The 26,112-nt window shown below is 37.7% G+C and overlaps 1 protein-coding gene and 1 long non-coding RNA gene across 5 annotated transcripts in view; one reads left to right on the forward strand and one right to left on the reverse strand.

The window, feature by feature from the left end:
• The window catches only part of LOC131554387 (uncharacterized), a 9,042-nt gene extending 7,440 nt beyond the window's left edge, over positions 1-1,602 (forward strand). For all 4 annotated transcript variants that reach the window (XR_009274390.1, XR_009274384.1, XR_009266020.1 and 1 more), the window contains one exon: positions 67-1,602. This is a non-coding gene — a long non-coding RNA (uncharacterized LOC131554387). The remainder of the gene's footprint in view (positions 1-66) is intronic.
• On the reverse strand, positions 467-25,150 carry si:dkey-28b4.8 (sarcoplasmic/endoplasmic reticulum calcium ATPase 2). The gene is made up of 23 exons (XM_058799257.1): positions 24,722-25,150; positions 23,807-23,926; positions 23,656-23,673; positions 23,234-23,316; positions 22,107-22,211; positions 21,839-21,977; positions 19,570-19,736; positions 18,204-18,359; positions 17,046-17,187; positions 16,730-16,896; positions 16,400-16,488; positions 16,055-16,157; positions 15,846-15,977; positions 15,343-15,468; positions 14,366-14,587; positions 14,102-14,213; positions 12,956-13,197; positions 12,659-12,879; positions 12,090-12,292; positions 7,511-7,596; positions 7,224-7,357; positions 6,356-6,473; positions 467-2,775 (listed from the first exon to the last, which is right to left on the reverse strand). Exons 2-23 carry the CDS (start codon positions 23,922-23,924, stop codon positions 2,488-2,490), a joined length of 3,171 nt encoding a protein of 1,056 aa, XP_058655240.1. The 5' UTR covers positions 23,925-23,926; positions 24,722-25,150; the 3' UTR covers positions 467-2,487.
• Between the last annotated feature and the right edge of the window lie 962 nt (positions 25,151-26,112).

Here is a 26,112-nt window from a genome sequence, read left to right on the forward strand (position 1 = left end):
TAGATGGATGCAGTTCATATGCATATGTAACACAAGATGGGTTATAATGTTTCTTTGTATTTGCAGATGCTCACATGCCCAGATAAAGATAAAACGTGCAATTTATCAAAACCCTCGTGCCACTTGGAAAATCAACAAATCTCTATGTGGATCAAAACTGAAGCATTTGTGCATCAGGTCTTTAGGGCGTGTTTATATACAATGCAACATGTGTGTCCTAAATTGTCTTAAAAAGCTAAAAGTACTGAGAATATCCTGACATTTTTATATTTATTTATTTTTATTTATCATTTAAAGTGGTTTTTGTTTTTATATGATTTTTTTTTACTTTGTTCGTGCATCTGACATTTCTTGTTTATTGTGATGTATTCATTTCAATAAAGATTTTTGGAAAAAATAAATGTATTTTTCAATTTTTACAATACAATTTATCTGATCTGTTTCAACAAAAAAACAACACAGCAAGTGAATTTCAAATCAAGAGTTTATTTTCCATTTCATGAAGCAGTTTCCATTTCCCTGTTAATGAAACGACAGTTATGGTCAACTTTATCAACTTTATGAATAACAAAATACTACAAAATTCAAAATGTATTCTTTTTCAAGAAATAGGAAATAAATAGAATCTAAATGACAGAAATAGAAAGAACAGGGTTTTTACTTTTATAAAGCTCCTTTTTGTGGAATGGTTTTTAATGAAAAAACAAACACTAAGACTCAGAGATGGATGAGAGAGACAATGGCATGAAATAAACTGATGATAAACATGAACCTGTCCCTTTTTCCCCTGGAACTTGACACCTTATTACGGAATTCAACTTAATCGCTCCCTGTTTTTTTTTCTGTTCTTAACAAGTAATCATCAACCAATTCTGGAACTCTAGAAAACATTCTTTTTTGGGATCTGATCAAGTACAGATGCTATTGCCAAAGGTTTTCAGCATCCGCCTGATGACCAGAATATAATGATCGGACACCTGATAATGATGTTTGGTCTTAATAAAAATGAATTGGCCCCTGGTCAGATGAGGGTCCTTTTAAAGGAGAAAAGGCAGGCAAAAAAACGTTTCCCATCATACAGGCACAGCAATAAAACTAAACCAGTCACGTCCCCTTTTCATTTTGAAAGTAATGATTCAACATGAGCATGTGAGTTCCAAAACCCCAGCCCCACAAAAAAGGGAATGAGAGACGTGACTGCAAGCGTGTGACTTGTATAGAGAGTTTTAATGAAGCACAGTTTAGCTGGCATACCCGAATAAAAGATCATAAGCCACACGGTTTGAATAATGTAAATAGTATTTCATAATTTAAAATCTGAAGCATTGCTGAATATAACAGAGTGACAGTGTTCAAAAATAGTTACAGTTACAAAGAAGCGTTCCGGGTAAATGCTGAAATATTTTGCTTTTTGCAGTCATATGACTGTGGGAATCTGAGGAAATTTAAATAAATGGCACGACAAAATAGAGATGATTGACATTGTGACTGGGTACCAAACAAATAAAAAGAAAATGCCTGAAAACATAAGAGTGTTGTATTCTGCTACCAAAAAAAAAAAAAGAAGTGTGTTTTATCCCAAGCAAGCGAGGTAACATCAAACAGATAATTAACGGAACTTGGTATTATTCCCCCCAGAAGTTAAAAAACTATTTTTTAACCTCTGGGGGGCAACACCCCTAAACATTGAATTAAAATGTTTTAGGGTCCAACAAAATTAGCCTTCGTTACAAATAAGACATATACATGAAAAAGAATTAAATCAGGGATGTGACAGTATGTAGTAAAACGAGTCTTTGACAGACAATTGCAGTGCTTTTGGGGTGTTACAGCTACATTGCTTAAAAGGGAAGTGTGTCATTTCTGTGCCAATAGCGGTACCAAACATTTCCACTGTCTTTCATGGGTCAGTTAAAATGATAGTCCCACAAAATTCATTCCAATGGATGAGCCAACGTTGTTATGTCTCACCTGGTCAGGCTCCTTAAACAAATATAAGGCATTTGGTGTCACTTAGTAATACAGAAATTACACACATAGCCTTTAAAAAGCAACATTTTATAAAACTAAAATTTTATTACAATTTCAGGCTAAAACGAATACATGTATATTTAAAAATAAAAAAAATAAAAATAATAATAATAATAATGACAAATAATAATAATAAAAAAAAACACCTGAAGAACAATGCAAAATTAGTGACGCAGAGATAAGCTGAAGAAGGTGGTCATGAGCATAAAACTTGCCATTTTATAAGAATTCAATTTCCCTTCCTCTATCTGTCCCTAGCATTTCCCAGCATTCCTTTATCTGTGATTGTCCTGGTCTTGCTCTAGATTTCACTCATACCTCTCTGTTTTCACACCGAGCACCAAATTCGTTCTACATTGGATGTTTGCACTGCTTCTGTTCATCAACCACGTTTCTGTCTGCCTCTCTCTCTGACTCAGACATACTCACACACACTCACACACATGCTCCTCCTGTCTAATCCCAGAAGATGTTGGTAATGTCTGAGTCCAGGCTGAAGATCCAGACCAGCAATGGGCCAGAGATGAGCACAAATGACCAGGACACACCCCTAAATGCCCGTTGCAGCTTGCCAATCACTCCGCTGGCTGTGTTTTCATCCTCCTCCAGCTGCAGATCGCTGCCAGGCTCAATGTAGTTTCTGGCCAAGAACTTCAGGGCTTCATCCATCAAAATAACAGGCAGAGACATCTTGAGAACAGTCACCCACTGGGGCCAAGACAACGGCCGGATCTGAAATATGACCTACAGAGACAAACAGTAACAGACATAGCTACTGCTTACTGGAATAGCTCAGCTGAAACTTAAAATCCGTCATCATTTACTCACCCTCAGATCATTCCAAACCTACTGACTGACCTTCTTCCACAGAACCCCAAACAATTAAATGTGCCAGTAAGTTTTTCTATGCTATTAAAAGTTACTAAAGCAAAACAATAGCTTTGTGTAAGTCACAAACACCTTTTTGATTTTCTCTGTTCCTCACATTAAGTTACCACATGATTTCTGAGGATGAAGGTGTTTGGAATGACACACTATAGTTCGAAAGGAGTTAGCAAGAGTTTATTTAAAAAAATGTTTTTGTTCAGCAAGGATGTGTCACGGAATTACTCGTGGAAAACATTGAAGGTCCAAGTGTGGTTTTAATAACCCAAAAACAAAGATCCAAAACAGGGCAACACAGGAGGCAGAAAACAATACTGACGCAAACAGAACATGGTATATACAGGTGCTGGTCATATAATTAGAATATTATCAAAAAGTTGATTTATTTCACTAATTCCATTCAAAAAGTGAAACATGTATATTATATTCATTCATTACACACAGACTGATATATTTCAAATGTTTATTTCTTTTCATTTTGATCATTAGAGCTTACAGCTCATGAAAGTCAAAAATCAGTATCTCAAAATATTAGAATATTTACATTTGAGTTTGAATAAATGACCATCCCTACAGTATAAATTCTGGGTCTCTCTTTGAAGCCACAATAATGGGGAAGACTGCTGACTTGGCAATGATCCAGAAGACGAACATTGACACCCTTCACAAAGAGGGTAAGTCACAGAAGGTCATTACTGAAAGGTGTGGCTGTTTACAGAGTGCTGTATCAAAGCATATTAAATGCAAAGTTGACTGTAAGGAAGAATTTGGGTAGGAAAAGGTGCACAAGCAACAGGGATGACCGCAAGCTTGAGAATACAGTCAAGCAAAGCCGATTCAAACACTTGGGAGAGCTTCACAAGGAGAGAACTGAAGCTGGAGTCAGTGCATCAAGAGTCACCACGCTCAGACGTCTTCAGGAAAAGGGCTACCAAGCCACTTCTGAACCAGAGACAACGTCAGAAGCATCTTAACTGGGCTGTGGAGAAAAAGAACTGGACTGTTGCTCAGTGGTCCAAAGTCCTCTTTTCAGATGAAAGTAAATTTTACATTTCATTTGGAAATCAAGGTCCCAGAGTCTGAAGGAAGAGTGGAGAGGCACAGAATCCATGTTGCTTGAAGTCCAGTGTAAAGTTTCCACAGTCAGTGATGATTTGGGCTGCCATGTCATCTGCTGGTGTTGGTCCACTGTGTTTTCTGAAGTCCACAGTCAACGCAGCCATCTACCAGGAAATTTTAGAGCACTTCATGCTTCCTTCTGTTGACAAGCTTAATGGAGATGCTGATTTCATTTTCCAGCAGGACTGGGCACCTGCCCACACTGCCAAAGGTACCAAAAGCTGATTCAATGACCATAGTGTTACTGTGCTTGATTGGCCAGCAAACTCACCAGACCTGAACCCCATAGAGAATCTATGGGGTATTGTCATGAGGAAGATGAGAGACACCAGACCCAACAATGCAGATGAGCTGAAGGCCACTATCAGAGCAACCTGGGCTCTCATAACACCTGAGCAGTCCCACAGACTGATCGACTCCATGCCACGCCCATTGCTGCACAATTCAGGCAAAAGGAGCCCCAACTAAGTATTGAGTGCTGTACATGCTCATGCTTTTCATTTTCATACTTTTCAGTTGGCCAAGATTTCTAAAAATCCTTTCTTTGTATTGGTCTTAAGTAATATTCTAATTTTCTGAGATACTGAATTTGGGATTTTCCTTAGTTATCAGTTATAATCATCAAAATTAAAAGAAATAAACATTTGAAATATATCAGTCTGTGTGTAATGAATGAATATAATATACAAGTTTCACTTTTTGAATGGAATTAGTGAAATAAATCAACTTTTTGATGATATTCTAATTATATGACCAGCACCTGTATATAGGGCAGGGATCCTCAAATCTGGCCCACGAGATCCACTGTCCTGCAGAGTTTAGCTCTAACCCTAATCAAACACACCTGAGCATGCCAGTCAATGACTGCGTTTACATGCGCACGAATATTGCGATTATTTCCAATAATCAGAGTAAGGACTTAATCGCATTTTGATGTTTACATGTCAAGAGCAAAGCTCTTACTCCCGTTACATGCAATTTCCATTATTCTTATTATTCGCTAAGAATTGTGGTTAATTTTTCACTGCCATTATTCACATACCCCACTGGACAGCACAAATGATGGACTCAGAAAGAGCAGTGTTACTGGTCGCTGTTTTAATCTATTTACGTCTAATGCATAATGATTTTGTATCGTTGTATTCCACGCTTTTTCGGCGCCATGATAGAAATATGATGGAATTTGTTTGCCTATACGCTGCCGTCGCGTTCTGTTCGTCCTTTCTGGATGAGGGTAAGGAACAGAGCAACCTGATCTCACAGAATTCCGTGTAATGTTCACGGACTTAATTAACCCCGAATCTGTGGTGGCATCACGGAATCGCCGAAAGTTCCGTGATGGGCTCACAGAAGGCATCAGCCGTGGTCCATGCACGGATTCACTGGTTTCCGTGCGTGGAGCACGGCTGATGCCTGTCACTGACTTACATTGGTATCACTTCTGTGAGTCCATCACGGAATTTTTTCTGTGAGTCCATCACGGAATTTTCGGCGATTCCGTGATGCCACCACAGATTCGGGGTTAATTAAGCTTGTTGTGTTTTCCTCAGAATGCGATGCTTTCTTCCCCTCCATTGTTTCTAATCTCCGGGAAATGAGGTCTGGAACAGACAAACTATAATCCAGAAAGCGTGCCCTCTGGTGGCTGTTATGGGCACTCCAGCAGATGGCTGTAACAGGATGCATTAAATTAATCTAAAGTAACAGTAAAGGCTTTTAAATTGTTACCGAAAGCCTATTTCAAATAAATGCTGTTCTTTATATTCGTTAAAAAATCCTGAACACCAAATCAGCATATTAAAATGATTTGTGAAGGATCATGTGACGCTGAAGACTGGAGTAATGATGTTGAAAGTTCAGCATTGCCATCAAAGAAATAAATTACATTTTAAAATGTATTTAAAAAAAAAAAAAGAAGAAGTTATTTTAAATTTTAGTGGTATTTCACAATATTACTGTTTTTACTGTATTTTGGTCGAATAAATGTAGCCTTGGTGAGTATAAAACGTTTGACCTGTACTATAAATAATGACAAATATTCCATAAAGGTGTGAGGGGGTTATGATTTACTGTATTATACCCTCAGTCATTTCCTTCGTTTTTTTGGGAAGCCTTTCATCATCCGTGAAATTAATAGCAAATCCATCATTTCCTGGTTGATTAGGCAACTACTTTCATTGTGGTTTATGACAGACAGGCACGCACAAGTCCAAACTATTAAACACACACATCTCTCACATTCCTCATTATGCCCAAGCATTTTCCTGAGATTGTGCTGCATCATCTTTCCAAACTCTCGAGCACACAGATGCATACTTACAGGAAGAGGGTCCACATATAAGATGAGGAAGTGCAGGGCCATGGAGAGACAGATGGCTCCCACCAGCCAGGGGTTTGACCATGGAGGCATTTTGAGTAGAGATTGATTTTCTGACAAACTGAAACATACACACACAAAGACAGTAAGAGCAGTTCATGCTTCCCTGCTGTCTTAAAGTGAAACATAGGTAGAAAGTTCTGCCGTTTTCAGTATGATCACTGTTCAAACAAGCATATTGTTTCAAAATCTAAATTACATTTATGACATTTACTTAAATGTAGTTACACTACCGTTTAAAGCTTTGGGATCAATAACCTTTTTTTTTGGAAAGAAATTAAAACCTTTCAATTTCCAGTCAATGATGTTCTATTAATTAAATAATCATAAAAAAATGTATCATGGTTTCCACAAAAATAATAAGCAGCACTGTATTGAATCAGCATATTAGAATGATGGCTGAAGGATCATGTGACACTGAAGACTGGAGTAATGATGCTGAAAACTCAGCTTTGCCATCGCAGGAATATATTAAATTTTAAAATATATTCAAATAGACAATATCTATTTTAAACTGTAATAGTATTTCACAATATTACTTATTTTGCTGTATTTTGTTTAAATAAATGCAGTCTAGGTGAGCATAAGAGACTTAACCATTAAAAAAAATCGTAAAGACCCCAAAATTTTGAACGATAGAGTATGTATTAGATGTACAACACACTAATGTACAATATACTGTATACAAATAATTAAAAAGTTTTTTGACATGAAATACCAAGTCAAAATTGTATATATGTGCCATGTGTGCTATTCTCCACATTTAGCAGTGATTTTCTGTCATTACAGGATTTTTAAAAAAATCACATACCTGTTGAGGGCATTGCACATCTCTATAGTGACCAGCACAGACAGCGCCATAGTCATGGGGTATGGAGACTCGAACACTGAGCACTGCACTCCTGCAAACTCAGCATGACCTTCCCTGCACTGCAAATAGTGAGACTATAGAAGAAACCACAGAGAATAATTATATTTACAATAATACAGCATCAATAGAAATTAAAACCTTCTGGTTTAAGACAAAACAAAACTCAAAACTGTACTCTTTGACACTGCAGTAAATGATTTTGTTTTTGAGAACTTATTTTATATTACCAGCTGGTAGTAAGTGAGCTTTGGTCCATCATGAGCTGCCATGAACCACCAGGCAGCAGCTCCAACTGTTGCTGCCCCTACATAACCTACAAAACAGAGAGAGAAAGAGATGGCAATGCAACTTAACAAATCAACATATTCAGCGTGAGTTCATTGGTTCTTTAAATTTAATTCATGGTCTGAAAGAGTGTAAGAAAGTTCAGCCTGTTGACTGTTCTCTTGTGTTTACTTCGGCTGGGTTGACAATACTGGTTAATCAATTAGAATTGATCTTCATTTTAATGAACCAATATTGATTCTGAAATTCCCAGATCAGTCTTTTAGTCTATACTGTTTTCTGTTAATGCATGAACAACAATTTCACTTTTACTTGTAGACCGCATCTCCCATATTAGCTACAGTGCTGCTCACTAATATTGGCACCCTTGGTAAATATGAGCAATGGCAGCTGTGAAAATTAATCTGCATCATTTATCTTTTTGATCTTTCATTCGCAAAATTCACAAAATTCTAAATGTTCATTGAAGTAAAACGATTTAAAGTGGGGGGGAAACTCACATTATGAAATAAATGTTTTTCTCCAATGCATGTTAGCTACCATTATTTGCACCCCTAGACATTCTTATGAGTAAAATATCTCTGAAGTATATTCCTATTCATATTTACATTTTTTAGCAGACCAGGGTGATTATGAACATGAAATTGTCCAGCCAGTCCAGACTTCCTGATCCATAGGATTATAAATATGAGGAACACAAAGTCCAAATGCCCTTAATCGTCCATCACAAGGAGTAAAACCAAAGAATATAGTTCTGATGTGCAGAACAAGACTGTTGAGCATCACAAAGTAGAAAGTGGCTGTAAGAAAAGAGCCAAAGCATTGAAAATCCCCATTTCCACTATCAGGGTAATAATTAAGAGTCTCCAATCAACTAAAGATGTTACAAATCTGCCTGGAAGAGGACGTGTGTCTATATCGTCCTAATGCACGGTGAGAAGGAGAGTTTGAGCGGCTAAAGACTCTCCAAGGATCACAGCTGGAGAATTGCAGAAAATGAGTCTCAGGGTCAGAAAACCTACATCACAACATGTTGTTTGGGAGGGTTTCAAGAAAAATTCTCGCTTATCCAAAAACAAACTCCGGCATATTCATTTATCAGACACGACTGGAACTTCAAATGGGACTGGCTTCTATGGTCAGATGAAACTAAAAATATGAGCTTTTTAGCAGCAAACACTCAAGATGGGTTTGGTGAACACAGGGATAAAAAGTACCCCATGTATACAATGAAATATACTGCTGTATTTTTGATGTTGTGGGCCTATATTTCTGCTGGAGGTCCTGGACATCTTGTTTAGACACATGGCATCATGGATTCTATCAAATACCAACAGATAAAAAATCAATAAGTGACTGACTCTGTTAGAAATCTTATAATGGGCCATGTTTGGATCTTCCAACCGTACAATAATCCAAACACAAACCTCAAAAACAACACAAAAATGGGTCACTGAGCACAAAACCAAGCTTCTGCTGGCCATTCCAGTCCTCTGACCTGAACCCTGTAGAAAATGAGTGGTGAACTGAAGAGAAGAAGCACCAACATGGAGCTGTGAATCTAAAGGGTCTGGAGTGATTCTGGATGAAGGAATGGCAATAATTGGGTGTCAAAAACTGTGCCTAACATAAACTAGAGAACGACATTTATTTCATAATGTGAGTTTCCCCCACTTTCAATTGTTTTACTTCAATGAAAGGTTAGAATTTTGTAAATTTTTTGATTGAAAGATCAAAGGATAAACAATGCAGATTTATTTTCATAGCCTTTGCTCATATTTACCAAGGGTGGCAATATTAGTGAGCATCACTGTATGTTTCCATCCAAAGATTCAAATTAAACTTATGTGCAAAACTGGAATATTGCATAAATTTGCAAATAAAGCACCGTTTCCATCCAACGATCCAAAGAGAACAAAATCATCACTTCCTGGTAAACTGGCACTAAATATCACTAAGAAAACAAGGAGAAGCCACTGAATATAATAATTATATTATTCTAAAATATATTATATATTCTAAATTGCACATAAAAATAGGTGGATGGAAACATAGCTATTGATACTCTTTAATGTGGTGTGACAGATATGCACTATATTACATATCCATTATATTCTACTTAAAGGGATAGTTCACCCAAAAATTTTAATTCTGTCATTAATTACCCACCCTCATGTCATTCCTAAAGACCTTCATTCATCTTTGGAACACAGATTAAGATATTTTTGATGAAATTTGACAGCTTTCTGACCCTCCATAGACAGTAACGCAACCACTGCGTTCAAGGCCCAGAAAGGTAGTAAGGACATCATTAAAATAGATGTGACATCAGTGGTTCGCATGCGTGTGGTACTGTGGTGGTTTACTTATTTGAACCAGAATATACAGACGATGAACTAAGAGAGATGGACGTCCTATGTCAGAACGCCGGCTCCTGCGTCAGCAGCATCACTTGCATGCAACGTGGTGCTCTCATGAACGTGCATCGAAGACTGACACGAAGAGAAGAAATTGCTGAATAAAGTCGTTATTTTTGGTTTCTTTGCAAACAAAAAGTATTCTCATAGCTTCATAAAATTATGGTTGAACCACTGATGTCACATGGACTATTTTATTGATGTCCTTACAACCTTTCTGGGCCTTGAACGTGGTAGTTGCGTTGCTGTCTATGCAGGGCAGACAGCTCTCGGATTTCATCAAAAATATCTTAATTTGTGTTCTGAAGATGAACGAAGGTCTTACGGTTTGGAACGACATGAGGATAAGTAAGTAATGACAGAATTTTCATTTCTGGGTGAACTAATCATTTAGCATGTTAATGATGTCTCATTTACTGTATGTTTGAATAAACCAATCAATCAGTTGAATGAAGACAACTTTCTATGATAGCCACCATTTAAATGTTAAATATTTCAACAATAAATTGGAGAAGAAACATTTTTTGCAAACTTTTCATTGGTCTTTTCTTGATTTTTAACATCCTGCCTAGTACATTAAAGGAGTCATATGATGCGATTTAAAGTTTTCCTTTCTCTTTGGAGTGGTACAAGCTGTTCATGCATAGATAAGATCCCTAAAGTTGCAAAGACTAAAGTCTAAAACCCAAAGAGATATTCTTTATAAAAGTTAAGACTTGTCCACGCCCTCCTAAAACGGCTCATTTAAACATGCCCCCACATGTCTACATCACTGAGTGGGAAGATTTGCATAACACCGCCCAAATGTATACACAAAGAAAGAGGGCGTGATTTTTATTCTCGCTGTAGTATTGTTGCTGCCGCCGGCGCCATGTCCTGGAGACGCTGTGTTTCGTTGTGAAAGCGAAACTACTTTGTTTGGGCTTCCAAAAGAGGACACAACTAGAAATCAGTGGTTAAGTTGTATTTACAACACTGTTCCAGAACAGTTCAACCCAAATATTAGAGTGTGTGCAGCGCATTTTACGGAGGACTATTTCCTGAATCTGGGAGAGTAGCCTACAATACAAGCTGTGCACAAAAGCTGTTTCTATAAAGTGGGGCAATTCCAACTTTGCAAGGACAGTCTGGCACTTCTGACTCACAGCCTGTAATTATGTTTTTATATTTAAAGAATTTGCCACTGACTATTCAAACGCGAGTTTTGAGCTGTGTAGAGTAGCGCTTGTTGTTTGTCGTTTCTCCGATCACAAATACAGACATGGTAATGTTTATGCAGCGCGATGCAACGCGGCGCGTAAAAAGACAGTATAAGTCATTATAATCAGTAATTATGTCCCCACTGGATGCAACAAATGCCTCGTTTATAATGGGTTTTATTGTTTTTGTGTCGTCGCGCCGGGACACGGCATCACAATACAGTAAGGGGCGTAACATTTCCGTCACACGCTTGAGGTATTCGGCCAATCACAACGCACTGGATAGCTGGCCAATCAGAGCACACCTCGCTTCTCCGAACGATGAGCTTTGTAAAAATTGGCACGTTTCAGAAAGGCGGAGCATAGAGGAACAACAATAATGTACAGTATGTGGAAAATAATGTGTTTTTTGAACCTTAAACCACATAAACATTGCATTACACCAAATAATGTTCTTTTTAGCAATGTCATATGACCCCTTTAATAAGGGTTTGAGTTTTGAACAAAAATCGTGGATCATGTTTGGATTAGAATGGGCCAGATGGCTCAGACCAAATCTAATCACTGCTGCACACCTCACACAAAGCTGTTTGTTAGACACATGGGACAAAACGGATCCGTTTCACATGTATACCACATTTTCACTACTTGTCTGGCATAACTGTTCAACTTTAAGAGCACGTTCGTCTCTGTAACAAGGAATGTCATAAAGAAAACCCTGCACTTTAACGGATACCCTAAGAAGAGGGGGTAAGATGAGGGTTTTTTTCTGAATCATTAAGTGAAATGAAAAAAATAATGACTGCACTTGAATCTGATCTAACCTGATCAATAACATTATCCTATATACAGTAATGAAAGGTTTTAATGTTAATAACAAGGAGTGATGTGTGTAAATGACTCACAGCCGATGATGAGGTATCTGCAGAAGAGCCAACCCGAAATGAGTGGTTCTTTAGGTGAGCGCGGGGGTCTGGACATGATGTCCAGGTCAGGAGGGTTGAAGCCGAGAGCAGTAGCTGGGAAACCATCCGTCACCAGATTGACCCACAGCAACTGGACTGGGATCAGAGCCTCAGGCATTCCCAAAGCAGCGGTGAGGAAAATACTGAGAGACAGAGAGAAAAATACAAATGTTGCAGACGAAATCCAGTCATTTCAATGGGAAACTGTGTAATTGGGAATCTGCGCTAAAGGGACATGGTGATGGAAAAACATCTGAGATGGGAGGAAAAATGTTTTTGTCTTCTTTGAAACTGAAAACTATTTTCTTTCGCAAATGTGATTTCATGTGAGGGTGAAAGATTTCCTTTACACATGTTTTGGAGGTGTTTCACAGCCTTCTAGACATGTTTTCTGAAAAGATGCCACAGAGTGTGATGTCATATTACAACTGTTGCAGTGTCCACAGAAATTTTGCATGCTGAAAGTATAGTGTGACCATGGCTTTACAGTGATTTTTGTCTGTACATACCAGACTACCTCTCCAATGTTAGAAGAAATGAGGTAACGGATGAACTGTTTCATGTTGTTGTAAATGGCTCGGCCCTCCTCCACTGCAGCTACGATGGTTGAAAAGTTATCGTCTGCCAAGATCATCTCTGAAGCAGATTTAGCCACAGCCGTGCCTGAGCCCATAGCAATGCCAATCTCAGCCTTCTTCAAAGCTGGGGCATCATTCACACCATCACCCGTCTGGACGGAAAACACAAGCGTTCATTAATTTAAGTTTTTTGCACTTTTGCACTCTCATATGTCTGGTAACACTTACCATCGCTGTGATATCACTGAGGCTTTGCAAATATTCTACAATGCGGCTCTTGTGCGTTGGCTCGACGCGGGCGAAACAGCGAGTGGTGCGGCAGGCCTGTCGCTGCAGGTGGGGAGGCAACTCATCAAACTCCCGTCCTGTGAGGCCGCTGCCAAACGGCCCACCTTCAGCCTCCTCTTCCTCCTGTTCAGTAATGATGCCCACTCGACGACAGATAGACAGGGCAGTGCCCTTATTGTCACCTAGGCAAACCAACACAGGAAGAATACCTTAGATTGACATTCACATGCATATTTGTTTGTGTTTACCCTGCCCAGGCAATTTGATAATAGACTGTCTTGTTTGGAATTATATTTGTCACTGAAATTACGCTTTTGAGATTTAAAGGGTAAGTTCAACCAAAAATGTCAACATTTATTCACCGTCATGCAGTGTTGGGTAAAGTTACTTTTTATTTAAAGTAATGCATTACATTGCTTTTGCGTTACTTTTTGTCACCTGGGCTGGGTTTGTTTACTTGTTTAAAAAAAAAAAGTTACATTTTTGGCAGTTGGAAAGGCCCTTTCACACCAAAAGTGAAATTAATAAGCCTCAGGCTGTAGGAAGTGCCTCTGCATGGGGACAGGAAAGGTGTCAGTGAATAAATGGGAACGCAAAGTAACATATCTTTTGTTGTAAATTTAAATATAATGCATTATTCAACAAGTTACTTGAAAAAGGTAATCAGATTATGTAACAAGCATTGCTTGTAATGAGTTACCCCCAACACTGCTGTCACATTGTTCCAAACCCATAAGACTTTGGTTAATCTTCAAAACACAAGATATTTTTAATGAAAACTGAAGGTTTCTATCCCTCCTTTAAAAAGGCCAAGTACAGAAGATCCAAAAACACAATTTTTTTGCCTATTATTTTAATAGGACAGTTAGTGGACAGGAAGCAAAGTGGGAGAGAGTGAGGGGGAGCATGATTGGGAAAGGTTCACAAGACGGGACGAGGCTATGGGTGCCAACTCCAAAATAAAGTCAAAATTAACCAAAGCCTTGTGGGTTTGGAATGACATGAGGGTAGGTAAATGATGGCAGAATTAAATTTTTTGGATGAACTATCCCTTTAAAATCACTTCTATGTGTGTGTTTAACCCACCTGTGATCATAATGACCCGTATACCAGCCTGTCTGCACATACGCACTGCATTCAGTACCTCCTTCCTCGGTGGATCTAACATTCCCACACAGCCTACGAATGTCAAGTCCGACTGCGAGAGACAAAAAAAAAAAATTGTTCAAGTTATGGAACTCAAATATACATTTTTAAATATTTTTTACTTCATGTACAATTGATATCATATTAATTTGTCCTAAATTTATTCTCATGATTTCAGATTATTTATCGCACAAACTTGCTCACCTCATATTCTGTGAAGGTGGCAGTGTTCTCTAAGTTCAGGGTTCGAGGGTCAGGGGGTGAATCTCTAGTTGCCATGGCAAGACAGCGAAGTGTATCACGTCCCGAGCCCCACTCTCTTACTGTGCTTAAGAGCTGCTCCCTTAGGTCAGAGGTCAGCGGTACCCGTGTACCACCTCCTACTCGTATCCAGCGGCAACGCTCCAGCACGCTCTCTGGCGCCCCCTATGAAGTCAGGATTAAGAGATAAAATGCATGCGTAATTGTGAGGAAGGTGAGGATGAAGTTCAAGAATCAAAAACCAATTAATAGTCAGAAGGAATTAAAATCCATAAATAACATCAAGAGATAAAATGCATGTAGAATTGTAGATGGATGGGCAATGATACATTTCACTCAGCGAGAACCAATTAATATCAAGAAGGGATTAAGAAAAGTCAAAAGTGACAATAAAGGCATTTTTAATGTTACAAAAACATTATGATTATAAATGCTGTTCTTTTCAACCTTCTATTCATCAAATAATCCAGAAAAAATGCATCACTTTTTCCACAAAAATATTAAGCTTCAGAACTGTTTTCAACATTGATCAAATCAGATCAAATCAGCATATTAAAATGATCAGGATCATGTGACACTGCTGAAAATAGATATATAGAAATATTATATATAGAACAATGATGTCCAAGTAAAGTGGAAATGGAAATCACAATCGTTACATTCCTAAAGATTCCCATCTCTAATTTTGAGCTGATGCGCCACTTTAAAAGGCACAAAGACATTTTAAATATCGGCTGCTGAATGTCAACTTGTTAAATAATCTTTTTTTAAACATTTGTTCTTGCTAACATAGGTTGTTTTTGTATTAGTCTATTCCGTTTAAAGATACAGTTACAGGTATATTCAGTGATCCTCCAACAAAAATGCAAAATGAAAGGAATGGAAAAAGAGAAAGCTTTAAAGGAAGATGAAAACCAGACCTTGACAAACATCTTGGCACCTGAAGCAGAGCGAGTGAGTTTGTTTGGAGAGCAGAAAACAGACATGGACTTCCTGTCTCGAGAAAACTCCAGAGTCAGCTCTTTCCTCATTAACTGCTTTATGACCTGAGAGAAGAAGCATGTGTTTCAGAGAGAAGTGGTGGAAGGAATACATTCTAGATGGTTTCTTTAACTCACTATCATTAGTGACTATAATTTCACAAGCAGCAGTTAAAAAAAAGCCACCAAATAAACCATTTATTAGATCCACACAGAATCTGCACACAAAAAACTGGTGTTGTGTTTTCAGTTCCTTGAGAGTGACGTTTTACAAACATTAAAAAAGCAACTTTTCTCTCTCTGTAAAAAATGTATTTACTCTTGACAAATAAACTATATAGAATAAAGAGATAGAATAGGCCTGCATGTAATATACCATATCATACTGCCGTCACTGAGTGGAGATTCTGTGTGGGCCAACATATTACTATATGAAGACTTACTGAGCAGCAGGCGGTGGCTCTTTCAGGAGGCGAGAGGCCTCTCAGGTCTGTGTCAAACACGTTCATCTTCTCCACCAGACAACAGAGAGCCGTCTCAGTCGCTTCTCCCACTTTCTCATACACACCTTTACTCTGAGAGGAAATACAGAGAAAATCAGGTCTCTACAGCTTCATCAGGACAGAGAGAGTATGTAGATGTGCACACTCACCTCGTTGAAATCCAGCGAAGAGTCGTTACACAGGGCACAGATAGAGGCCATTTCCACCAGCCCTTCATACTGACTACAGCGTACCATTACACCGTCCTTATACCTGAAACAGACAAAAAGAGGATGGGAGGGATTGGAAGAGGACTGCAAATAGAGAATTCAGGACTGAAAATAGAGAAAATAATGGGTAAAGTGAGAAAAAGGGATCAATTAGGAAAAGAGAAAATATCTTAAGAAAGACATAAATCACATAAATGTTTAGGCAAACCACAGGTTAGTTCAGAAGAGATTCCTGTGAGTGTGTGTGTGTATGTGTGAGTGTAGTTAGATGTGAAATAAACTCACACTTCTCCTTCAGGGGCGTAAGTAGATCCAGTTACTGTAAATTCGTTCAGTAAACACCTCTCACCTGCGACGGTGTCCACAATAGACAACTGCACCCAGACAAACACATACGCACAGCCATGCATGCACAAACACACATACACAGACACACATGATTAGTAAGTTTGATTTTCAAGCATCATTCCATGTTATTAATCTTCTAGCTATCATAAAATAATAAAATCCCACAATGCATCTGTTAGAATTATTATACACTATTAGAAATTTTTATTATAAGTATTATTTAAGTATTAGAATAAAACTGTTGCAATGGACACAAGTCTCTCTCACCCTGCAGACAGACATCTGGTTGGTTGTGAGAGTGCCTGTTTTGTCAGAGCAGATGACGGAGGTACAGCCAAGTGTCTCTACAGATGGGAGGGAACGGACTATAGCATTTTTGCGGGCCATGCGGCGTGTGCCAAGCGCCAGGCAAGTGGTAATGACAGCAGGAAGACCTGTGAGAAAAGGACAAAGACATAAGTGAGTAAGTTGCGAGAAAAGGGAGATGAGTGGAGTACAGTAAAATGTACTATTTGACAATGAGATATTAAACAACATTTAACATTAAACAACAAAGAGAAAAAATAAGTTAACATTTGCGCACCCTCAGGGATGGCGGCTACAGCCAGAGCCACTGCAATCTTAAAGTAGTACACAGCTCCACGCAGCCAGCTGCCTCCATGCACTGGATCACTAAAGTGACCGATGTTAATACCCCAAACCGCCACACAGATCACTGTGATCACCTTCAGACAGAAAGAGAAAGAATGAGCTCGATAATGCTGACAAATTGCTGCAGAGTGAATGCTAACTGTTATGTAGCAAATGAGAGGATCTGTCAATGAAATACTGTAAATGTATTTTTACATTTGTATTGTACTTTTTGGTTCATTTATTAAACAAAGGCTGTTTTTGGAGTGGAATACTAGTTTAGATTAGATTAGAATACATTCACTTTAATTGTTATTGGGCAAAGTACAAGTACAGAACCAATAAAATAAGTTATATGGTATGAGGTATAGATGGCAAGAGATAAGTTAAATGCAAATGACAGAGAGCAAAAATAAGAGAGGGTGCAGATACAGTGATAATGATGTATAAATGGCAGATGACAATTATAGTGTAAATGGCAATGTGTATAAATATAAAAGGTGCAGTGAGTTCATGAATAGCAAAAATGTGCAAAAGGGACTGAAATAGTAAAAATAATGAGGTACAAAAATGGCAAATTATCATCGCAGTGCAAATGATATGCTCAAGGTGCACTGAGTTCAAGTATAGCAGGAAATAGCAAAACTATGCAAACGGCAGAATATGGAATATGATATAGATTTTGTGTGTTATATACTGCACAGTATATAGTAAAGAGCCAACTAGTTTTTAAAAAGTCATATGCACACCACACACAAGATTAAATATATGCTAAAATGTTGCATATTTCAGAAATAAATATGATTATTTGTATTTTTAATCACATTTTGTTTAAACATGGAATTTGATAGTTCAATCCACTAATAAATCAAAGAAAAAATGTTAAAATCACACTTCTAGTTCATTCATCAAACTTGAAATGGAGAATCACATTGAGCACAGTGCTCTACTTTATTCTGCGCATTTCGACAAATGTAGTAGTGTGTGGTATCCATAAAGAAAATTTCCATAATGTGCACAGAAATTATAGACAAGGAGCATAGTTACTCGACAAACAATAGAGTGAAGGTAAAAATAAAAAAGAGAGAGCACAGATAATTGAGTTTTTCACCTTAGAGAGTTGTTCTCCAAACTGGTCTAGTTTCTGCTGCAGAGGGGTTCTCTCTGGATCGGTGGCTGCCATCTCATCTCTGATCTTCCCGATCTCTGTGTGCACACCTGTGGCCACTACAACACCTATCGCTCGCCCCGCTGCAATGTTCGTCCCCTACACAAACACACATTCACACGTGGATCAGAAGAACTGCCATATAGAGTAATTACTATGAGCGGAATTGATTTTCCAGGATGGATTAACATCACCTACAGTACTCATACCAAGCTTAGGAATTAAGAGACTGAATAAAATGAACAAATGAATAAGATTGTTATTGGTCAGTTGGACAGGAATTGTGACATAATACATCATTTAAAATGCAATTTATAAATGACAAGTAATTTAAATCAAATCTAAGCAGTACAAATGATCTACTACAAGAGAATGTATCTTCAGTTGAAAATGTACTTTAGAAATCTATGGGGCACCATATTCCTGACTCAAAATGAAATAATAAAGAATAAAGCAACATCGTGTCAAGGTGTTTTTGTAGCAGGTGGCATTGACACATAGGCCTATACACAAAAATAAAAAATAAACATGCTATATATATTTTTGATATAGCTTCATAGCACTTAGTAGGTACTACATAGCTACTTTTTTAACACCTACCATTGTCCGCTGAGACAAAAAGTTAATTTTGGAGCCTAGATGTGTGATATTTAAAGTCATATCATGGAAACACTTTATTTTACAGTACATGTACTTACAGTGCACTTACCCAAGAAAGTACTGGGTGATATAAGGTAACTACATGGGTTAAGGTTAGCTTTAGGGGTAGGTTCAGGGTTAGTACCTAGTTATTACCCAGTTATTATAATTCATACATAAGTATGTACAAGCAGAACAGGACTGTAAAATAAAATGCTATCCATTTCATTTATTGTTTTGCTTTTCGTTTTGGATGGGTCCTCAACGTCACTGTTTATGTTCCTGTCCTTACATGGCCAGACATCCATTAGACTTTCTCAGCGGGACAGAAGTAATGGAGGCTTTAGCGTGCGTGTGTGGGTGTGGGGGTGGAGTCTTTGAGGCTGGTACTCTCTGGTCATTATCCATCTGAGAGCTCAAAGCCTGTGTGATGTGATGACTCAGTCTATAGCCATGTGGGAGCAAACAATATGAGTGATGTTTTATTCAACACACAGACTCGATTGCCGGACATAATCCACTACAGTACACAAACCATCATACACATCCACATCTGGCCTCGTTTATTCCAGTGCCTAATCGCCACAGGTAACAAAAACAAAGTCTGAAATTCAATTAGAATAGCTGCAGATGGACAGATAACTAACATAATCACTCCAGATAATCTTACAGAAAACAGCATGTTTTTCTTATCCTGGTTGACGGCACGGGGGTCAGGCACTGGGTCTGTGTGTTTCAGGACGGATACAGACTCCCCCGTCAGGATGGACTGGTCCACTCTCAGAGTTGTAGAGCGTATGGAGGTCAGTCGGATGTCTGATGGGACTTTATCACCAACTGGAGAAAAGCAGGTGCAAAAAAGACAGGCTCGTGTCATTTTTTATCAGGCATGTTATGTAGACAGTAAAGGCATCAAAGATTTTACAGAAACACAATATATTGAGCAACATACAGACATTTTTCCTTCTATGAAAGATATTTTTGGAGTTACTTATGAAATTATGACGTTTGTTAAAAATGTTTCAAATTGCAATAATACTTAACACTTCATTAGACTGCATCAAAACCATTTGAAATATTTACAAAACTGTATTTTTAAATTTAATGTTTATATATTATATACTGTGCTCTGATGTGTTAATTAGATACAAAAGGACTATAGCATTTCTGCAACATTTAGAAAAAATGTAATAATAAGGTCTATACTGGGATGTTTTTCTATCACTAAATGTTGGGAATTAAAAAAAAAAAAAAAAAGGTATTATTTAATTGCTTTAAATAACTACTGTCATTTTGCTACAGTGGGACTCTGAGGTTTAAACTACAATACTGCTGATTAGCACCCCATACTTTACAACCTATCTTTAGAAACCAATGTCAGTCAAGAGATACAGATCGACGCAAAAAAGATGTCAACCTTATTTTTATTCATTAGCTTTGGGAATCTTAGAATAGAACTTTTGAGTGGAGGGCCAAGAAAATTCTGAGACTGGGTCTTAACCCTTTCTGTCAAATCTGATACTAAAGACCAAAAAAAAACCTTCAAAAATTGGTTCAAATAAAAATACATCATGTATTATCAGCATAATAATTGGAGTGAATGACTGAGCTAAAAGGAGTTCACATTGTCAGTGTCACAAGTTTGCTTATATGATTAGTGACATCTATTTAAAATCCTCTCTGTGACCCTACATAGGAGGAGAATGGATAGATGGATGGAAGGATGAATGATTCAAATCTTAAAACAATCTTTTTTTTTTTCAGGTTTATAAATTAGATCTTGAATACTCAGATTTTCCCAGTATATGTACATGTATGTAAATGAATAAGAGATTTACTTTGAAGTGACCGAATGATAATTGCAAATGCAAAAAGGAGAGTCAAATTAGGTTGATTGCCAATTAGCAGCAAGCATCATCTATAAATGGGTTCAGACAATTAAGACTTTGATGTGAGTTTTCAAAGCAACAGGAGGCAACTAACAGAGTTCCAAAGATGCCAAGTGCCACAGTTGCAGGTGCGTCAGTTACACAGAATGCAGCACATTTAATGCGTCCAAGGAAACAGCCTATAAAAATAACATACGCAAATAAATCTGGAAAAACTTCACTGACGCAAAAGGAACTGTGGCTGCAAGTCACAGCTCACCAACAATAATGGTAGGACTGTTCAATGCATAACTGGCCTAAAGCCTGAGCATAATTTCAAAAATGTAAACAGTATTTAATACAAACCTCATAAACCTGGAATTTCTGGCAGTGGCAGTTTTATTAATGCAAAAGAATACATAACCTGTTTAAAGAATCTAAACTCCTGTTCAATAAAAAAAAAAAAAAAGTTAAATGATGAGAAATGTTTCATAAAGTCTGGAGAAACCCACATAGTCTTGCCAAATTTTAAATATGGTGGGGACCTGTGATGTTTTGGGTAGCAGTCTCACGGGAGTCATTACTGCAGATAATCAATGTGCGTGGCTTTTGGAAAGAATCAAACTATGCCAAACATGTATTTAACAATACTTTGCCTAACTGTGGGAACAGCTGGCTATTTTCTTGAGAAACATCCGTAATGCATTTGAGACAGACAGTGCAAGGCAGTTTTGACTGGCTTTTACAAACAATCAGAACACAGCCATCTCTATTCAGCAATGTCCTAAAATTATCTCCAGACATATCCTTTGAGAGTGGACTTCTCTTTTTTTTTCTCTCTCTCTCTCTCTCCCTCTCTCTCTTTACGGAAACACTGCCACATCCATTTTATTTTCTATAACTCTTACTCCAGCCTCTAAGAAACAAATTATGAAAGGCAACTGGGACATAAATGAAATACATCAGTGTACAGATATAAAAAAAACAAAAAAAATCTCTCATTAAATGCATTTTATTTTGGCAAATTAAAAATGAAAAAAAGTGATGTAGAAATCTAGTTCTCATTCTTACCAGCCACCTCCACAATGTCTCCAGGCACAATGTCCCTGGCTCTGACCCGCTGTACACTCTTCCTGTCCTGTCTGTACACCTTCCCCATTTCAGGCTCATATTGTTTTAGGGCTTCGATGGCATTTTCTGCATTACGCTCCTACAGAAACATACACACAGTGAGCTGTAATTTCTAGCAAATCGTCTTGCATTATTGTCTCATCCACAGGCTTTATATATTTTATATTAACATATTTAAGAGGAATTTAACAATTTATACAGGCTGTACCTGCCACACTCCTACAATGGCATTGGCAATAAGAATGAGGAGGATGACAAATGGCTCTACGAAGGCTGTGATTGTTCCTTCACCTTCCTCAAACCAGGCCAGAGTCTGAAATACAGAGAGAGAATATGTAATGCAAAACATGAGCAGTGCGAATTTTTCTCAATGCTGTGGTAACAATAGAATGTAAACCAGGTTACCACGCAAAAGTTACACCCGATTCACAGCAACTGCATACAGACATACATTTCTATTTAAAAATCAAAATTACTCTAATTAAGGCTTTAAGTTGGTTCTAAATTTTCTCTTAAATCAGGCTATTATTTGTAACTTTGGCAAGAATTAAATTAATAATTATACACAAATATTTTTATTCAATTAAAGCATTATTTTAGTTAGTATGTATTCTTAAAACAAGGATAATTAAGATTTGAATTTATATGCATTTAAAATATATTTGAAAAAAGTTGGTTAAAGAAGATATGTTTAAAAAGGATTGGGCGAAATTAGCAATTAGAACTGCAAAAATAATGCCAATTAATGGGTTTAAATGGGCATTAATGTTTTTTAATTGAATACTGAAATATATAATTTTTTTAATAAAATGATAGTCTAAATATGAAACTAAAACCGCCAACAGGTCGCAGCAAATCAGGTCAAGTGAGTCATTCAATGATCCATTCAACCAATTCACTCAAATGACTGATTCATTCAAAAACAATGCAAGTGACCCTCTTTATGAACGGCTCACTGAATCATTCAAATGTGGATTCATTCATTAATGAAACATCATGAAACAGTGGTTTCTAACTATTTTTTTGGCGAAGTTGAGCAAAAACAAACGATACTGACAATATTGTGTCTAAAATGTAACATAATATTAAATATGTTAATAACTTTAACACAATACTTTTTTCATAAATAATTGAACCAGATAGATAGATAGATAGACAGATAGACAAACATTTGGCAGTAGTATTTGTGTATAAATGAAGATTGCTAGAGTTTTGTAGAATTAATGCATCTGTATTTTGTATTTATGAATGTGAAAAGCTTGTGCTATTGTTCTGTGCCAGCACTACTCTTACTAAACAGTGTGAGAGTAAACACAGTCTTTGATTTATACTTACAAAGGAAATACAGGCGGCAAGGAGGAGAATTCGAACTAGCAGATCCTCAAACTGCTCCAGAACAAGTTCCCATAGTGACTTACCTGTAAACACAACAAAAAATGATAAAGACCTACAGTGGCCACAAAGTTTCAACCTCAATTTCCATTAAGTGAAAAAGAACTCTGAAAACTAAAACCTGGAACATGTTAACAATTAAAAACCATTACAAATACATCTTTAAGAAACATTCAATCTAGATCTATTCAGCTACAAACAGAGTGCAAACCTCATCCAACCTCCTCAAGGGAATCCAATAATAACTAATTATCTACACAACCAGCATCCCCCATGCAACAAAGGTAAGCTCAGAGAGACTTTTAACTTGGAGAATATGATGAAAGATCTGCTAATAATTGCACAAACCCAAGGGAGTAGCTCACCTTCTTCTGCAGGTAACTCTGTGGCACAGGTTATAGCAAAGTAAAAGAAAAATGGGCAGAAGATAAAACATAACGGTTAAATGAAATCTCATCATGACTATTGTTCATAAGGCATAAAACAGTTGTTGTATTTATGCAAGAGATGTAGTACCATTGGGGCCCCATCTTTCTCTGCTCTTCCTTAATTGCTCAGAGCTCAGCCCCGTTGTCTCGTTGACACCGAAATATCCCAGCACCTCCTCAACCGTCTTTGTATGGGCATTGTCCATCCCTGCAAGAAAATAATATATAGGGACAGTATCTCAAAATCTAATTCCATCACCATTTACTCAACCTTATCTGTTACCATACAAAATATGACAACCTTCTCATGTAAAAATCACAAATCAGTCACTATCCACTTTGACTGCATAAACAAAAGAAACAATGAAAGTGAATGGTGACTAAGTCTTTCCGTCTAACATCCTTGGGTTTGGACCAACATGAGGGATAAATAATGACAGAATTTTCATTTTTTATTCGAACTATACCTTTAATTGTCAAAAGAGAATCTATGTAACCAGAGAGAACTTTCGATATTAACAGTATTCTAATGTATATGTAACTACAGTAAACACCTGTGTGCACTTGTTATGTATCTATGATTACCTGCCTGAATAAAAGACCCAGGATATTATATTTTCCAGAAACTGTATTAAGACGCGAAACTACTGCGCACCTGTTACTGTGCGTTACCTGCAGGTTTAGTTATTACGATGACTTTCTGAATAGAACCATTCAAGATCATTTTTAAATCGATAGGTCTCACACTTAAATATCCGAGGCTAAATGTTTCGGTTCATTTTATGCCAATGACGATGCAAATATATTGAATAATAGCGAGTAATTACAAGCTGTGAATTGTGTATCTTCCTGTCAAGTTTGGCTTACAGCTGACTGAGCAAAATACACACCGCTGATCAGATTCCCTCTAAATGACTGATCCTGCAGGCACTGTGATCGATAACCCTCCCAATCTACTGTATTATCATCAGACACAGCATGATGTCGACAACACCTTACTCACCAGTTTAACTGTAATTCAGTCCTCTGCAAACCAATAACTTCCGTTACACCAAACCGATGTGCTAAACCGCGACAAGAGAGAATATATCCCAGCTAAAGCCCAATGCGGTGTGCTATTGTAGATCGATCTGCTGATGAAATCCAATCGGACAGAGAGGCAGAGATCGCACTGCAGCGCTGCTCAAGGCAAATGATGATTTTCTGCTATGCGTTTTCCTTCTGATTTCAGCATGATCCGGAATATTAAACAAAAATAATTCACTGCGGGATGAATGATTGGTTTTTTTAGAAGATTTTCGACGCTGTCAAGTCTTCCTGAATGTATTGGCAGTTTTTAAAATGGCCAAACCGATGCTATAATCCGCCGCTAACGTTACCTCCTATCTACATAACCGTCGCTTTATTTAATACTAGGTCACTGAGCGACATTATTACCGTAGGTGCTTCAGTCGCAGCATCGATGGGCAGCGCTGCAGCCAATCAGCAATCAAAACATCATCCTGACGGATGGAATGGACAAATCAGCTTCGTCCTTCTATTGATAATCCCGCCTACTCGTTCTTGCTGCAGGAGGGCGGGGCTTCCACCCGCACTGTGGCTTTCTGTTTAACCAGTGACCGTTGCGTGCGACAGTATACGCCATCAGCGCCATGTAATTTACATTTACATAAACCACTCGGACTACGCGAATGTTAAGTGACGCTGCTGTGAACCAATGAGAAACAGCTCTAACCGAAGAGGCGGGACAACGTCGCTTGGGTCAATAATCCAGCCCCTCCCCCGCATCCATCTGTCACTCAAGGGAGGTATATTGTAGCTAACGACGCGCTCGTGAATACTTGGGCCATAATAAGTGTATGAGGTCGATATGCAGAACCAGCAAATTTGGTCAAACCCATAATCCACGTCGACGTGAAGATATTATAATGAATTCCAATCAAACATGCAGGTTGATGGGGTGGAAAGGGATCTGACCTATTTCAGTGGTTGCCATAATTATCTGCCCCTAATTAATATCAATCTCGAGAGGGGCTGTTGTAATTCCTGTATGCATATGTTACATATACATACTGTAAAAGCTATTTTAACAGCTAGAAGTGCAAAAACAATATTAAATTGCAATTGTCTACCGAGTGATCGATAACATGTATCTGTGAAGTGAAATCAAAATATTTTCTTTTAAAATAAATTTAGTTAATTAGGAAATATTGCAGCACACAGCACAGGGGATCTTTAGCCATAAAAGATGCTCTCTGAGCATTTCACAAACAAGTGGGCCAATGTAGAATTATAATAAAGCATAAAGCAGTGCATTTTTGTGTAGCATGCCCATTTTCTATTCCATAAATAATTTTAAAAGCACCAGTAATGGTGATCATTATTAATCAATCG

The sequence above is a fragment of the Onychostoma macrolepis genome, chromosome 01 (genome assembly GCF_012432095.1).
Source record: "Onychostoma macrolepis isolate SWU-2019 chromosome 01, ASM1243209v1, whole genome shotgun sequence".
NCBI lineage: Eukaryota > Metazoa > Chordata > Actinopteri > Cypriniformes > Cyprinidae > Onychostoma > Onychostoma macrolepis.